Source organism: Neltuma alba, unplaced genomic scaffold, assembly GCF_004799145.2.
Source record: "Neltuma alba isolate B1F8T4 unplaced genomic scaffold, ASM479914v2 tig00011902_pilon, whole genome shotgun sequence".
Lineage (NCBI taxonomy): Eukaryota > Viridiplantae > Streptophyta > Magnoliopsida > Fabales > Fabaceae > Neltuma > Neltuma alba.
In genome coordinates this window covers 299399-315151 of record NW_021636500.1, presented here as the reverse complement: position 1 = coordinate 315151, position 15753 = coordinate 299399, and the positions used below count along the sequence as shown (strand labels likewise).

At 36.7% G+C, this 15753-nt stretch overlaps 2 protein-coding genes and 1 pseudogene across 6 annotated transcripts; all 3 read right to left on the bottom strand.

The window, feature by feature from the left end:
- Positions 1-338: 338 nt before the first annotated feature.
- On the bottom strand, positions 339-450 carry LOC114719314 (uncharacterized; annotated as a pseudogene).
- Positions 451-1234: 784 nt separating this feature from the next.
- LOC114719310 (TMV resistance protein N-like) lies at positions 1235-8734 on the bottom strand. 4 transcript variants are annotated; one of them, XM_028904799.1, is made up of 8 exons: positions 8606-8734; positions 7908-8504; positions 6347-7457; positions 5974-6246; positions 5042-5890; positions 4371-4950; positions 2197-2718; positions 1235-1366 (listed from the first exon to the last, which is right to left on the bottom strand). In XM_028904799.1, the coding sequence occupies exons 2-8, from the start codon at positions 8393-8395 to the stop codon at positions 1299-1301; spliced, it is 3891 nt and encodes a 1296-aa protein (XP_028760632.1). In that variant the 5' UTR covers positions 8396-8504; positions 8606-8734; the 3' UTR covers positions 1235-1298. The 4 variants fall into 4 exon arrangements, with proteins under 4 accessions (XP_028760632.1, XP_028760631.1, XP_028760635.1 ...); XM_028904798.1 differs by lacking the exon at positions 8606-8734 and having other exon boundaries at positions 7908-8574; XM_028904802.1 differs by lacking the exon at positions 8606-8734 and having other exon boundaries at positions 1235-1330; positions 7908-8574.
- A 2464-nt stretch (positions 8735-11198) lies between these two features.
- LOC114719296 (probable nucleolar protein 5-2) lies at positions 11199-15174 on the bottom strand. 2 transcript variants are annotated; one of them, XM_028904777.1, is made up of 9 exons: positions 15038-15174; positions 14740-14838; positions 14302-14343; positions 14014-14193; positions 13757-13921; positions 12931-13131; positions 12171-12668; positions 11957-12091; positions 11199-11875 (listed from the first exon to the last, which is right to left on the bottom strand). In XM_028904777.1, the coding sequence occupies exons 2-9, from the start codon at positions 14815-14817 to the stop codon at positions 11507-11509; spliced, it is 1668 nt and encodes a 555-aa protein (XP_028760610.1). In that variant the 5' UTR covers positions 14818-14838; positions 15038-15174; the 3' UTR covers positions 11199-11506. The 2 variants fall into 2 exon arrangements, with proteins under 2 accessions (XP_028760610.1, XP_028760611.1); XM_028904778.1 differs by lacking the exons at positions 14740-14838; positions 15038-15174 and adding an exon at positions 14431-14611.
- Between the last annotated feature and the right edge of the window lie 579 nt (positions 15175-15753).

Sequence of the window (15753 nt, the reverse complement as noted above, 5' to 3'; positions counted from 1 at the left end):
GTGTTCTTCACTCCTTAAATTCCGTCCCTCATCACTCATCAGGTACATTTAATTTAAGCATTTGCCATCTATAACTTGAAGAGACTTTTTCAGCCTTGATGTTCCCAAACAAGATTTCTGCGGCTCTGTTCTGGATGATCGGCGTATAATCTGATTCATCGCACAAATATAGATACCGAAAAGTATACCTATTAGACAAGTCGATATGGCTAACACGGAAAATAAAAGAAATTTCACTGTGCTGACCATTAGAAAGAACATTTTGATTAGAAATACTGAAGTAAAGGCAGATATGGCAGAATAATATCTTTTCCCGGGACTCCTCCTTCGTTCAAACCAAATCTCTCTTTTTTCTTCAGCGTTTTCTCGATTTGTGCGTGTCATCCTTGCGCAGGGGCCATGCTAGTCCTCTATGGATTGTTCCAATTTTATCGATGTCCCTGAAGGGACTTTTAATTTCTTCAGCTTTTTCATGTCTCCTTCAACCTCAGCTAAGCTCAAAACCCACAGCTTCTTAACCCTACACGATGATTTTGCATCAATTGTCCCACTCAGATTCCAATTTTCTAACCTGATTTCTTCAGTGTTGGTACCTTGAGAATCGCACTTAACACCCTTCAACTACATCATCATGCACGGATGTGGTGAGAAAGCCCTACAGCAAACCATTACTGTCTTTAATACCCGTTATAAGTTCACTGAAAAGTGAAAAAGCAAGCACCAAGTGGTATAACATCACTGAATATACGGAGGAACACACAAGACGGCACACACCTGAAAACAGATGGGAAAGGTCGACCTTGGGAAGCAACGAACGCCAGCAGGAATTAGACGAAATGCAGACATAAAGAAAGGTCCAGATTTGGGAATCACCTCCTTCATGGCCACCGTAGTCATTCCCGAAAAGAAGAAAGGCGGCACTAACACTGCCCATTCCAACAACCTCTTTACAGAAATTCCTAACGATTCCACTTCAACCGATTTCTTGTTTTCTTCATCCGGCTGGCACTCAACCTCTTGCCCTGTTCCTACACAGTCAATGTCTGATGGCGGAAGTAATGAATCCTCCAAGTCCATTTCCGTACCACTGGTCGTGCACTCATGGTGGGAATCCGTTTCGAAGTCTCGCTCTCGCATCCATGCCCTCGCCTCCATCCTGCCTCCTTTTTCCGTTGATTCTCTCATGACCCTCGCTGATTCCGACTGCCCTGCCCTTTCTCTCCTCTCCTCTCTCATGACCCTCTCTGATTCCAACTGCCCTGCCCTTTCTCTCCTCTCCTCCCTCGATGCCTACTCCGCTATCGCTTCCGGTTAAAGACCATCTCCGAAACTGAATCCCACAACATGGCGATGATGGCCAGCGATGCTTGAGAATAAAATTCAGTTAATTTTGAATCATCAGAGTATAAATCAAATTCATATGGAATGGTTGTTTAAAATCAAAACCAACTATTTGCTTAGTCGTGGCAACCTCAACAACCCTACGCTCTACATTTTACAATTGCCAAAAATTAATTTTGAGAATGCGCAAAAGTTCTCTATAATATGGATTTGTTTTTGGGTGGTGAAGTATTATAGAAAAAATGACAACAAAATACTACTCCCTCCGTTCCTTATTATAAGAGACATTTGATCCTTATGGCATGTTCCTATATATAAGAGACACTTAAAAGTTGTCTCTACTTTTTTGTGTTGATTTTCTATTTTACCCATATTTATTGTCTCTAACTCACACTCTCTCTCCTTCCCACTTCTCTTTCTTTTAATAATTTACTATTATTCTCTCTCATGTTCTCTCTCCTTATTAATGAGGTTATTTTTGGAAAAGAAATTATACTTTTTACACATGATTGTTCTTAACTAATTTTAACTGTTTTTTTGATCAACGTAATTCGGTTATTCGTCTCTTATAATAAGAACGGAGGGAGTACTTGAAAATAAAAAGACAAAACAGGCATCTAAATAATCCTATCCCTTTTTCTTCTTCCTCTTAATTACCCTCGGCTTTTCCACCAATGAAAAAACTAGGGTTTTTTTTAAAATTAATAATAATAAAATTTTATTTTATTTTATCCTTTAGAATTACAATTTTTTTTATTTTTTTAAATATAATATGTTACAAAGTGCATGCATTTCAGTCATTAAAAATCCAAAACACTGCATGGAAAATAACAATAAGAAAAAACGAAGACGTACCAAAGCGACGCACGAATCGAAGCCTGCGTGACTCCTTAGCTTCTTCACGCAACCAAAGCCAACGATGATAAATCTCATCCGATATTTTGCGCAAATTAGGAAGAGCTCGTCCGTGACGAGCTGTCTGAGGTGGCAACTCTGATGGATCCACATAATAAAACATTGAAGATAGCCGCCGACTTTCTTTTTCAAAATACTTCATAATCTGGACAATTTCATCCACACAGATGGTTGAGGTTGCATAGATTTTGGAGAAAACCGTGATGGCCATCATGGTTTCCTTGATGCGTCTGGAAGGGAACAGTTGGGTTTCTTCGTCTGAGTTGAGGATGTCAGGAACGAAGAGACGAATCACGCCTCCACTAAGAAATGGGTAGAGATCACCCCTGAAACAGGAGCGGGGATCTGCCCACAAGCTGAAGACGGCTCTTGCTCCTTGCATGCAGGCGATAGAAGAAGTTCCTGCTCCTTGCGCCAGCCAATCAAACGCTCCACTCACAAGGTCAGCACTCATGGGTTCTGCTTTTGCAAGAAACCAAATGAAATAAATTCAAAGCAAGTTAAATTTGATTTGAACAATATAAAACTACAAAACACAAAATATAACACATTATTTTATAAAGTGCTAAATCTAAAATTGTTTAAAAGGAAAATCCTACAAAACAAAACTGAAAATTATTAAATCCTAAATCAAGAATTTTTACATAAATACTACCTCCAGTCCTTAATATAAGATCTCGTTTGACTTTTATGTTGGTCATAAATATAAGACCCCAATCCATTTTATATCTTATATTTACTCAATTTTTTCTAAGATGGTCCTTTTAACAATTATAGTTTTAGCCAACACACTTAATTAGTAAAGATATTTTAGGAAAGACAACACTTATTTATTACAAATAACTAACTTAACTACTTTCCTTAATTTCCTCAAATTAGTCAACTAACTCTTATAATTAAAACCGGAAGTAGTAAATTGTTATTTGCAAATCAAGCCCAGGTAACATATCAAAATGTAAAAATTTTAATTTCAGATTTAATAATTTCCAGATTATTTCTTATGGGATTTTTTTTTGTTCAAATTTAATGAACAGACCAGAGGAAAAGTAATGAGGAACTAGAGAGAATTCGACCATCAATTAATTAATTATAATCACTTAATGTTGGCGGCCGGAAGAAGTTGACCGATACCCAAACATACACATGGTCACACACACACACACACACACACACACATTTGATTTTTGGATTCGATGGAAAGGAGAGGCAAGGCTACTATACGATTGAGGATTTACATCCTCAAGGGAAGTCAAGATCCTCGGGTTCAGACACTCGAACGCTTGGTGCACTCTCCAGGGCACGTTTCGCAAGAAAGTCTGCTATTATAAAAAATTGACGCAAAGTTGAATTTTTATGGTTTTCCTAACACGGACGAATTTAGGATTGGATACGTAAGGAGCAAGAATTTGGAAAAAGAAAATGCATGGGGGGCTGTAAAGTGCTCAAAATATTTTTACAAGTTAAAAAAAAAAACTACTTCGAGAAAATCAAGAAATTGTTGGTCACAGATTCGTCAATGTTTTAACATAACCGACAACTAGTTCAAAATCTAGACCAACTTGTTGATAGTATCAAAATAGTAGCTGTTCTAGTGGCAAACATTAATGCATTTTATAAACCTCTTGTTTTGCTTCAAATAATTCATGAAAAATTACATATAAGACCCAAATAAAAGATATATTCATAAGTGAGTTCGGTGAATTCGTTGAATACTCCTTTCAAGTCTGTGGAGACTTCATATACCCCGCGCCTTTAGCTAAAGTTGGCCAGAGTACACCAGTCATGGAAAATAACTTGAGCATTTATATTGAAAAGAATATATTACCTCTGATCCTTAATATAAGACATAATTAATTAATTTAGAGAGATTAAGAAAATCACTAAATTACTTTGAGATTTTTATATTTATTGTTCTTTTCCAAAATAATTTAACTTACTTATAAATTGATATATAATTTAATGATATACATAAATATTTTAGAGAGATCATGTAAATATGTTATAATTAAGTAATTTAATAATTTCCTTAATCTCTCTATTAGTCAACTAGCTCTTATATTAAGGACTAGAGGTAGTATTGCGCTAACACAAAATGCAAGAAACATGGGGCATACCTTGATAAGGCGTGATTTTTTGGATTGACTCTGCAAATTTTGTTGAATTTGAATCCTCATTGATTTCATCTTCGAGCTCTCCCCAATCTTGAGGTGGTGGTTGTTTCTTTTGCCACGAGTTGCAATCAAGGTGTATTCTAGTGTCCTTGAATCGAATATTTTCCAAGTCATTTTGTTGCCTGTATACATGAACTGCTATAGAAATTTCTTTTTCCATTTTTATCTTTCGTGCTTTGCTCTTGATTGAAACCCTCACATGATTCCATCCATTTGCAAGACGGGGTCTAACCTTCTCAATTATGCTTTCCATATCACATATGTATATATGATTGGCCAGTATAACTGATTTTGAAAGCCACCCAGAAGAAATATGTAACTTGGTATCATTGATGTGCATTGAGAATACACATTTGTAAGGACCAACTGGGTCATTTTCAAAAAGAAACCAAAGAGCAAATTTTGGGACCTTATCACGAATCCAAAAAGACACGGAGCTTCCTCGACTATAATAGTCAAGCCATTGAGGGATTCTTTTTCCTGGCAAGATAAAGTTTCTTTTCCCATTTCCAAAGTAGAATGCCTGCAAATTACATATAATACCATAAAATGATAAATAAACTGTAAGTACCTAAGGAAGATGATTAAGAAAAGATTAGGGAGGGGGCAGAGACCTGATCCAATACTCTTTTTTTGGATGACTTAGACAAAGAAGTGCAACCTATGGCCCTGAATGCTTCCAATTTTGGTGGCATCCTCACAATTTTTTGCAATTGCACACAATGATCCAAGAAAAGATACCTTAAATTCTCACATTCTTCTATGCATGCTGGGAGAGTTGTGAAACTATTAAACCTTAAATCTAACTGTACAACGTCAGGAATACGAGAGACACAAAGAGCAAGAGAGTCATTTGTTAAGTTGCAATTTGAGAAACAGAAATGTCTTCTTGAAGACAAGGCTAAGTTGCATTCTTTCTCTATCTCTTTGGTCGAAATGGTTGCGCTGTCTAAGCTTGCTTCTTTTTCACCTTCGCATTTCCTGAAATGCTTCATCCCTTCACAAAAATTTGTTGATAGTTCCAATAGTTTTGGCAACTTACAAATACTAGCTGGTAATTGCTTAAGATTAGGGCACGCCTCCATGTTTAAGGTTTCAAGCCCAACGAGGTTGCAGATTGAAGATGGCAGTATTGCAATGCCCGTACTCTCCAAATCAAGTGCCTTCAACTTCTCCATCTTGTCTAATATCTCAGGAAAACTTTGAAGACTTGAACAACGAAAGAGATTTAGATCTTCAAGTGATATTAGCTTAATACTAGGAGGCAAAGTCCTCAAGTTTTTGCATCGCATAGCACTCAATCTTTTGAGTTTACCCAAGAATCCAAGGGAATCATGGATTTCAATTAAGTTTGTACAACCATCAAGCCACAATTCTGTTAAATTAGGAACTCCCGACAGGTTTGGTAATTGGCTCAAGGATTTACAGTTGCTAAAATTCATGCAACTTAAACTCTCCAATTTCTGCAAAATTCAAAATGGGAAAAGAAGTTAGATAAAGAAAATGAAAAAAGCGCTTAGTTTTACAAGTACTTATATAAGCATACCTTATTAAAAGGTAGGAGCACCACACAACTATTGGACAAATCAAGATGGACGAGTTTTTTTGGATGAAAATTAGATGGCAAAAACTCAAAAGGGTACCCCTTCCATTCTAACACGCAGAGACTATTTGGGAGATATTTGATGCCTTTAGAAAAGCTTGCATTCTTTATGACAAGCACTTTGAGCTTCTTCATTTTCATGAATGCCTTGCCATTCCATTGGATTTCTTTATCTTTGGGTGAGTCAAGAATCATGACTTCAACTTCATCAGTGCCCTTTAAAATGAAAAGCACACAGTAAGTGCCAAATTTTAGGTATACAAAAGTCATATAAATATAAGAATTAAAGAAAGTCATATGCGTGTTGTGCTCTTACCGTGTTATTTTGCAACACATCAATAATGTCTTCATAACACCATAACCTGTTGCGTTTCCCAGGCTCTTTTCGTGATTGTTGCCGAACAATTTCCTTACCCATATCTTCAATCAAGTCATGCATTATCACACGATCTTCTTTAATCTTTATTAGAGATTTATCTGTCAACACATTAATGGCATGTGTTGGTTCAACACCACGAAAACTCATCATCATATTTATGACGTCTCCCAACTTCTCACCATTAAAGAAACAGGCCAAGTCAAGAAAAATTTCCTTATGCTGTTCTCTGCTTAAAGCATCATAGCTTAATTTAAGGACTTTAAAAACGTCTTTATCAGGTATTCTTTCATATTCATCTAATGCAGAAGTCCATTCATCAACTCTTTTATCACACAAGTTAGAGCCAATCATTTCCAAGGCTAATGGAAGGCCACATGAATATTTTATGGCACGATTCAGAACATCCATGTAATTATCTAAATCCCCCGTAAGCCCTTTAAAGCCATGCCTTTTAATTAACCGAAGAGATTCATCATCACTTAACCCCTTGACATCATAAATTCTTTGAATTCCCCGACTTGCTAGCAACTGTTTATCCCTTGTCGTGATAATGATTCTGCTTCCTAGGCCAAACCATTCACAGCTTCCAGCTAATGCTCGTAATTGCTCCACTTTGTCAACATCATCAAGAATTAAAAGAATCTTCTTGTTTTGGAGCCTATTCTTTATTATTGAAATTCCTTCATAGAAATCACCCAATTTGAGTTCCTTCACCCTCACCAATTTATGAAGTAATGTCTCTTGAAGATGTGACAAGCCATGCTTGTAAGAAATTTCTCTAACATTAGAAAGAAAACACAAACCATCAAAATTATCAGCAACTGAGTTATACACGGCTCTTGCAATTGTCGATTTACCTATCCCACCAATGCCACAAATTCCAATCATCAGTGGGTTTTTGTTGGACCCAAGATCTAGAAGTGAGATTACTTCTTTCCCCCGAAACTCAAGGCCAACTGGATAATCCACAACTTCTAAAAGAGTGTGATTAATCTTGGCAGAGACTTCACGAGTAATCATCTTAATATGCTCCTGTTCTTTTGTAATCCTGCGCATAAAAGTTTATCCCTTATTCAAACCAAATGTGTGTGTGTGTGTGTGTGTGTTGATGGGCCAATTATAAAACGAAATGGAATGAGAATGAGGATAAAATAAATAGACAGGTTTCAAGATGAGAAATATCTTGTACATGCCTCTAAATCATGAGTTTACAATTACGAATAAGAATTTTAGAAATATAACACATATTTCATATTGTTGATAAATTAAAGTGTTTTCGCTCTCGGAGTTGCAGGACACAAGCTCTTTTCTAATATGAATGGTTAAATATGCTTATTCTGTAAGGAGCATAATTTTAACTTGGGTCACAGTTATAAGAAAATATATTATATTCGTATAATTTCGTATGAGTATAAAATAAAAAGAAAGTGAATGTATTTTACTTACTATAAAAATCTAAAAATTGGATGGAAAATAATAATAAGAAAAAGAAGGGTACCCAGGTTGAAAATGCCAGCCTGACAAGTCAGCTGCTTGAGTCAAAGCCCACCTCCACTTTTGCAACTTCACATCCTTTCCCTCCAATCTGTTCTGCAGATCAGCCAAAGCTTGTCCATAACACCCTCTCTGATGTCGCACATCTGATGGATCCACATGATAAAACACTGAATATACCATCCGACTTTCTTCTTTGAAACACTCAATAATCTGGACAAGTTCATCCAGACAGAAGGTTGAGGTTGCATAGTTTTGGGAGAAAAGTATGATAGCCATCCTGGATTCCTTGATGGCTTCAGAAAGAGATGGTCGGATTTCTTTGCCTGCATCAAGGGATTCATCATCAATGAAGGTCCGAATCCCTCTTTGACGAAGAGACTCATAGAGATGACCGACGAAAGTCAGGCGAGTATCTTCCCCCCGAAAGCTTAAAAACACATCATAACTCCATCTGCGGGTGACGGAAGAAGATCCTGCTCCTTGCGCCATGATACAGTAATCTCACAGACCTGTGAACTCGTAGGTTTATATTAATGTAAGTTGCCAACAGCGGGCTTCCCTGAAGGATCGTCAGGTTTCCTTTTCATTTGGCGGCGCTCTGAAAATAATATAAAGACGAGTGCTTAATGGTCAAAAGCAGAACCAAAAAGGGGAAAGGCAAATTCATCTCATCAGATAAAATCGACAAAGAATTTCAACTTGACTTCAGCCGGCAGCCACCAGTGGACGTTCAGGAGTGAATGAGTGAATAATAGTTTGATTCTATAAAAAGTTGGGATCTTTATGGTTGATCTTCAATCGGCCCTGTCTGGCAAACCTCTTTTCCAACAACGGGGAATGGGACTCGAATTGAAATCAGGGAGAACACCATGAAGGGAAGGAGAGGGAGCTTGGTGAGATGCAAACACACCAAGTTATTTGATTTGTGCTTTCGGTGCTGGTAAGTCAAGCGTGACCCAAACGACATTTCCTTTAGGAAACAAAGCAGAAAAGAACAAATATCAGTACAATTATTTCGTTGCTCACCCCCCGGGGGGATCAGTACAATTATTTCAAATTTTCTTTTTATTAATTAATTGGTAGCTTCATTTTGTCACTAGCTGGTCAAAAGGTGACAGGTGGATTACAGGCTATTAATGATTCATTTGTACGATGAATTTTTTTTAAAAATAATTATCACTAAGTTTTAATAATAAATTATCATTTACTCTTATAAAATTTGTCATAATAACTTATTTTATTGTCATTAAGACTTGGTAATCATGATTTTTGCTTGGGATTTCGTTGCAGTCCTCCCTAATTCATTTGCTTATTTGCTTGTGGGACTTGTTTCCTAACATCTTTTTACTTCCTCCCTCTCATTACATTTGTATTTCAGCATAAAAAATTTAAATAGGCATGAACACTGCGTGGACATAAATAGTTGTATATTACCTCCAATCTTAAATATAAAAATTAGTATAAAATATTTTATTAATCTTAAATATAATATTTCCATTTACTTTATTTTCTAAATTTATAATTTTTTCTCCAAATTCTCCTTACACATATTAAGGATTATTCATTAATATAAGAAGTATTTTTCAATACAAATAATTATATGAGTATTTTAAAAAAATCAATACATATTTTTTATAAAGTATAACTTAACTAATTTTTTTAATATTTACATATTAGTAGTATTTTGTGTGAAAATTAATTATCTAAGCATGCAAATATCAGAAAGGTTCCGTGATGAAGTCATCTTTTAATTTCCATCCTCTCTCTCCTTCATCTTCTCTCCTTTCTCCACCAACTCTATGCTTCTTGTCTACGCCGTGTTACTTTCATTTTCTTCCTTCCACACTCAAAGTACATTTTCTTCTTCTTCTTTTTTGGTATTTTAGGCCCATCCTTTTCCATGTTTTTTCCTTATTATATCTTTCTTCTTCTACACTTTAGGCTTTTAACGCTAAGACACGAATCCCGCTTTGATGAAGAGACTCGTAGAGATGACCGATAAAATTCAAGCGAGTATGTTCCCCTTAAAAGCTAAGAAACACGTCATAACTCCATCTCTTCGCCATGATCCAGTAGTCTCGCAAGTTTGTGAAGACCGAAATGAAAGTTCAACTTGTAGGGTTTGTATTAATGTAACCGTCCCTTAGTCTTGTCAGCCAGTCACCGGAGCTCCGACGACCAACTGGCCAGTTAGTGGAGGTTTTGGTATTTTAAAAACAATAAATAAAATGAAGGGTAATTTGGTCTTTTATTTTAACATGATAATCCCAATGACCAAATTGAAATTTTTTAAATTTAGCAGACCATTTTGGGCATTATGAAATTCAAATGTCATTTTTCTGTTTTTTTTTTTTTTTTTGGTTTTCGTAAAACAGTCCCGTTGATGGGTTCAACGGACCAGTAGAACTCGCCCACGTCTGGCAAACTCCTTTCCAGCAACGGGGAATGGGACTCAAATTGGCATCAGGGAAAACCCCGTCAAGGGAAGGAGGGGGAACTTGGTGATATGGAAACAAAAAGAAGAGAAAACAGAAATAAGCTGTAAATCATATCAGAACTCATCTTTTAATTTTCATTCTATCTCACCCTTTTCTTCTTTCCTTTCTCCAACTCTGCTTCTTGTCATCGCCGTGGTCTTCCAATTTTTTTCTTTCCACATTCAAAGTACATTTTCTTCTTCCTTTTTGGCATTCTAGGCCCATCCTCTTCCCTTGTTTTTTCTCCCCTTATCATATCTTCTCGCGCGCTTTGCGCTTTTAACGCTAAGCATCACCTTCTTTCACATGTAGCTACCCCCTCTTCCTCCATTTTCAGCTTTGGTTTTTGGACCATCGGAATTTATCAAGACCATGTTGACCATTTTTTACCAATTGAATTACATTCTCAGTTTTGCAGTCAACCAAAACGGATTGGTCACCGATTTGCTAGTTCATAGTAGCCAATCCAATCTTGTTTCTATCACATTGCTATTCATGAATAAGTCTCCATTGAGGTAAAATTTACGTGGGTGTTCTTGAGGTACGTAGACGAACGCTAACGAGTAAAGCTACAAATACAGACCCTCGCACACGACATAAATATAATTATACGCATACATATGTGCACATGTTGCAGTATCATTTCTTAACAATAGAGTATATTTGTCCGCTTGTATTAATACAAGTCATTTACACACGTTCATGTAAACTTCTATGTGAACTGTCCCCAAAAAATAAACCACCATACATATGTAAACTTGGGCAAAAAAGTCAACTTTCCATGAACATTCCGAAGCACGCATGGCATAGATTAGAAGACAGATCACCTCAGTAACATATTGCATCAAGATGAATGAAAAGTTACATGCTCAACATGTTAGCAAAAGAATGCGCCGTGAGTATGAACAAGAATTGAAAAAAGTTTAGAACTAGCAGCATGTTTAATGCACAAATATCACAGCATCAAAATTTCCTGAACACAACATACCCCATTAGAAGAGAAAACAAACAATTAGACATGATGATATATATTTATATAAAATTTTAGCACCGAGTAGCCTGAGAAATGCAAAACTGATTGTTACCAGCAAGATGAATTAGCTGATAACAACAAATTCAATCCCTATTGATCCTCTACTTTCTTCTTTTTGTTTTTCTTTTTCTTGGGCATTTCAGCTGATTCTTCTTGCTCAGCATGCTTTTTCCTCTTTTTCTTCTTTTCTCCCACATCCGCATCATTGTCTCCATTCAACTCACCATTCTCACCAGATTGCTTCCTTTTCTTCTTCTTTTCCTTTCCCTCAACTCCATTATCATGATCCTGAACTGCATCTGCATCCTCTTCATTCTTCTCCTTCCCTTTCTTCTTCTCTTTCTTTTCTTTCTTCTCACTAACAGAAGGCTCCGGGGTTCCATCTTCAATTTTCATTGGCTCCTGTTCAGTGTTCACATCTGCTCGGCCAAGAGTAGAGTCGGCAGCAGGATTATATGTCTGCAAAATACAGTAGAGTCAGCATTTAATGAAAATAGAGCAGAACATTACACAAATATCAAATGAATAAGGTTATCAGACCTTAGCTGGTGTCAGCAATGCTCCGGCTCCCTTCTTCCTATCCTTGTCATATGCTTCAATCTTGGGCTTCCCTTTAGCAGAGCCAGCAAATCGACCTAATTCTTTGCCTTCAAGATTCCTCAGCCGTGCTTCAAGCTGTTAGAATATGCATGTCAGGTGAGTCTTGAAGAGATATGAACAGATGGAAACTACCAATCCAATTTTGAGAAACTACCTTGGCTCTGTTCTCCAAGCCCATGGAGTTATCTTCGCCATCTCCTAAAGCATCACACCTGATGGCCAATGCAGCCTTTGCTGCAAGTGACCGAGATATTTTACCCTTGAACTTGGGAGCCGCCTGGCCAATCAAAGATGCATGGTAAATGAGCCCATACTTGGGAGTAGCATGCTTGGTCTTCAGGGCCCTAAAGAGAGCCTTTTCAGCACCAAGAATCTGCACAGTACTTCCAGGCTGCTTCGCAAGATTTAATAAGCTGCCCCCATGGGCAATAAGGCGAGCACCTACAAGCTCCCCAACAAGAGCAGTCAAATTGGGTGCAATGGTGTTCATCCTGCTTTTTAGGTAATCATATAGCTGGGCTCTGTACTCAGAGAGCGACAACACCTGGTCACACAGTTCACGGATATTCATCAAATCAAGCTCACCAACTTCAGTTCCCATAGATATCACGGCTGCCTCCTTCAGTTGTGCCTCAACATCCTCTGACAAGATCTGCGGCACATAATGCCAGAAAGTTTTTAGAATCCATGAAACTTACACAAGCCTAGCCTCTTGTTTTGAATTACTTGAGGCAAACATAAACAGAATATTTGTGTTAATTAAATTTACAACAAAGGGTGTCTACGCAATGTAATCCAGTGAATAACTTTGCATCCTTCAACTCAAATATATATGATGGTGGAAATAACGCCAAGAAGCTAAAACCAAAAGCAAAATTACAAAAGTTGCTTTCAGAATAGCTCAGAAATCCTACCTCAGAGAAATCAAGTTTTGCAGCATTAGCACGATCGCCCATCAGTTTGACAGCCTTTGCATACTGGATGTTATCCTGTATTATTTTAGTGAGCTCAGGGAAATGCCAACCATACCATTCTCGAACTCTCATGGCATATGTATTTAGCTCTTTATCCAAATCATCAAGCAGACCAATGGCCTGGACAATCATGGTGTCTACCTGTAACACAGCAAGTAACATTCAGGCAACAGCAACCTCCAACTAAGTTTCACAAGGGATACTAAAATGAAACTCTATTTACTGAATGTTCCTGAAATAAACCATTCTTCTTTCAATGATTTGGATATCACACTTTTAATGATATAATTAATCATCATGTTAACAAAAATACAAAGGGATGTGACCCAGTGTGCCGATGCAATAGCTATGTATGTACATGATCTACCATCACAATATTGTTCTATTTTTTTCTCATTTGAGAGCAGCCACCTGAGTTTTCGTTAGAGTTCTTGAGTAGGGGCAAAGATGAGGTGAACTACCAGCATTGCACTTGATTTGTTGACTTTTTGGTTTTTGCCTCAACTCCTTGTTTCCAGGGAAAAAAATACAAAAGGAATTTATAGGGCCAGAAACATTTTAAGCATTTTCTTAACACCTATCACATAAGATCCTGCAGTTGGTGACGCTGCAAGCCATTGAGCATAGGGCAGGGCAAGCAGCGTACTCAATGGCAAAATAGGCATCAGCAACAATCTTAGCAGGAAAAAGATATTACAAATTAAACGAGCTAACAAATAAACATCCACTCCTTATGCCAATTGTCAAAAGTCTAAAGAAACAACACCTTGTCTGCGCTGAACTTCAACTTGTATCTTGACAGACTATGAGATAAACCCAGGCTCATTGGAGCCATATCTTGCAATGACAGACCAGTTATGAGATCGTTTAACTGATTTCTCACACCTCTCATTAACTCCATCACAGCATTGTTGTGAATACATTCAATTTTCTGCAAGGTCAAAAATATGCCAATTTCAAATTTCAAATTAGTTGCAAAGAGTTTCAACGCCCACAAAAACCAAAAGCAACTTGATTTCCTACCAGCTTTTCCTTTATCACATTCCCAAGCTTTGAATCAGACACAGCTAAGGTTTCATTTTCGCAATGTGCACGCAAGAACTTTCGTAGTCCTTTGCTAGCTTTACCTTCAATTAACAAAGTTGCAGCCTCCAAAGCTTCTGAAGTATTCTCAAACTTAGAAAATGCTTTCAATTTGACAACCTAATATGGTGCCAAACACAGTGAGCTTATGCACATGCTACTGGAACATTCAAGCAAATTTAATAGTGATAAAGTCAGCACAGAGCAAGAGATGGAGAATGCAAGAACCTGTCTAGCTGTTTCTGCACTGTTAAATTCCTTCCACAAGTCCTGCATAGAGAAATAAATTAAGACGAAGAACAACATGACTGAAGCTTCAATAGTAGGCTAAATGGGAGAAGAGACGTTGTGCCATACATAGCTCATAAGCTTCAGTTAAATGAAGCATGGTATCAGATTTATGAGTACCCAAAACAGAATATGGCATCACTACACTCGAACTTTAAAAATACAAGCTTCTTCTATCCTAGACATTTGAAACACTTATTTCCCCTGCAGCCTTCCAAGTGATCTCTAAGAGGAGAAAGAATGGTAGAAAGAGCACATGTGTACCCTTTAAGGCTTGCCAAATTACAAAACACGGATAATACAAATAGAATAAAATTACAATCTAATGCCAGATGTATGGCATTCTCTTAAAAATCATATAACAATCAGTATTGATACCTCAACTTTTGAAAGCTTCCCTTCATCCAGCACTTTGAAAAGGGCAAAACCCGCCGGCGTCTCAAACAACACAAGCATTTTATTACTTGACAAACAAGCCTGAAAAGAAAAATACGAGTTCTTTAGTGAGAAATGTTTGAAAGTATCAAATCCCAGAATCACCTCTCAGCCACAAAAATTTATGAACACTAGATACTAATAATGATGGAATCCAACAAGAATAGGTGCACACGTAGCCTTCCCCAAAAAGCTCCAAACTACACACACAACTTTTTTGTCGAGTGAGCTCGAGAATCACCTTAGCTCGACTTATCAATCACAGAAAGAAGCTTTAAAGTTCAAAACTTGACAACACTTCAACTGCTATGACGAAATATCAGAATGAAATTGAGGAAGAATCCCACAAGCAGGTGCTTGTTTCGCAGCCGAGCGGCTGAGGCGTGTTAGGGTTTAAGGGTTTAACTGCCGCCAAACCGAGGGTTTTATAAATACCTGTGGAACGGTCTGCTTTGTGTTGAATAGTACTCCATGAAAGGTTGAAAACTATGAATACAACAATTAGTTATTCTAGTTGGCGAAAAATAAAATTAATTATTCTAATTGCCTACCTGAATAAGAAAGAGTATATATATAATGCAACATTAGATAAAAATTAATAATTATTTGGAAAAGATTATTTTGAATATATAATATAATCTATTGATATGAAAAATAAGCTTCGTATAATCGTGTGAGGTAATTATTAATTAATTTTAAGTCACATGTTATTTTAAATTTTCATTTTTTAAAATATAATAAATAATAACATGATTTTATAATAAATAATAAAAATAGAAAAATTAGATTCCATTTAGAGTCATAATTTTGTTTAACTTTTAAATACATACAAAGTAGGAAAAAATTGAGGAAAATTTCTCATTTAAAATTTTATTGGTAAAAAAGACCTAATAAACTTTTATACATACTACTACAAAATATCAATATTCTGCAAATTTTGTACTAGTACTCTAACCT

Bases quoted from the DNA above. Each gene is read 5' to 3' on its own strand.
- LOC114719310 (XM_028904799.1), bottom strand. From the start codon at position 8,395: ATGGCGCAAGGAGCAGGATCTTCTTCCGTCACCCGCAGATGGAGTTAT. The intron at 5,891-5,973 runs GTATGCTTATAT...TGAATTTTGCAG, and splicing joins TGCTCCTACCTTTTAATAAG to AAATTGGAGAGTTTAAGTTG. The intron at 4,951-5,041 runs GTCTCTGCCCCC...TGTAATTTGCAG, and splicing joins AAAAAAGAGTATTGGATCAG to GCATTCTACTTTGGAAATGG.
- LOC114719296 (XM_028904777.1), bottom strand. From the start codon at position 14,817: ATGCTTGTGTTGTTTGAGACGCCGGCGGGTTTTGCCCTTTTCAAAGTG. The intron at 14,194-14,301 runs GTTCTTGCATTC...GCACCATATTAG, and splicing joins GTGCAGAAACAGCTAGACAG to GTTGTCAAATTGAAAGCATT. The intron at 11,876-11,956 runs GTCTGATAACCT...TGTATTTTGCAG, and splicing joins CATTGCTGACACCAGCTAAG to ACATATAATCCTGCTGCCGA.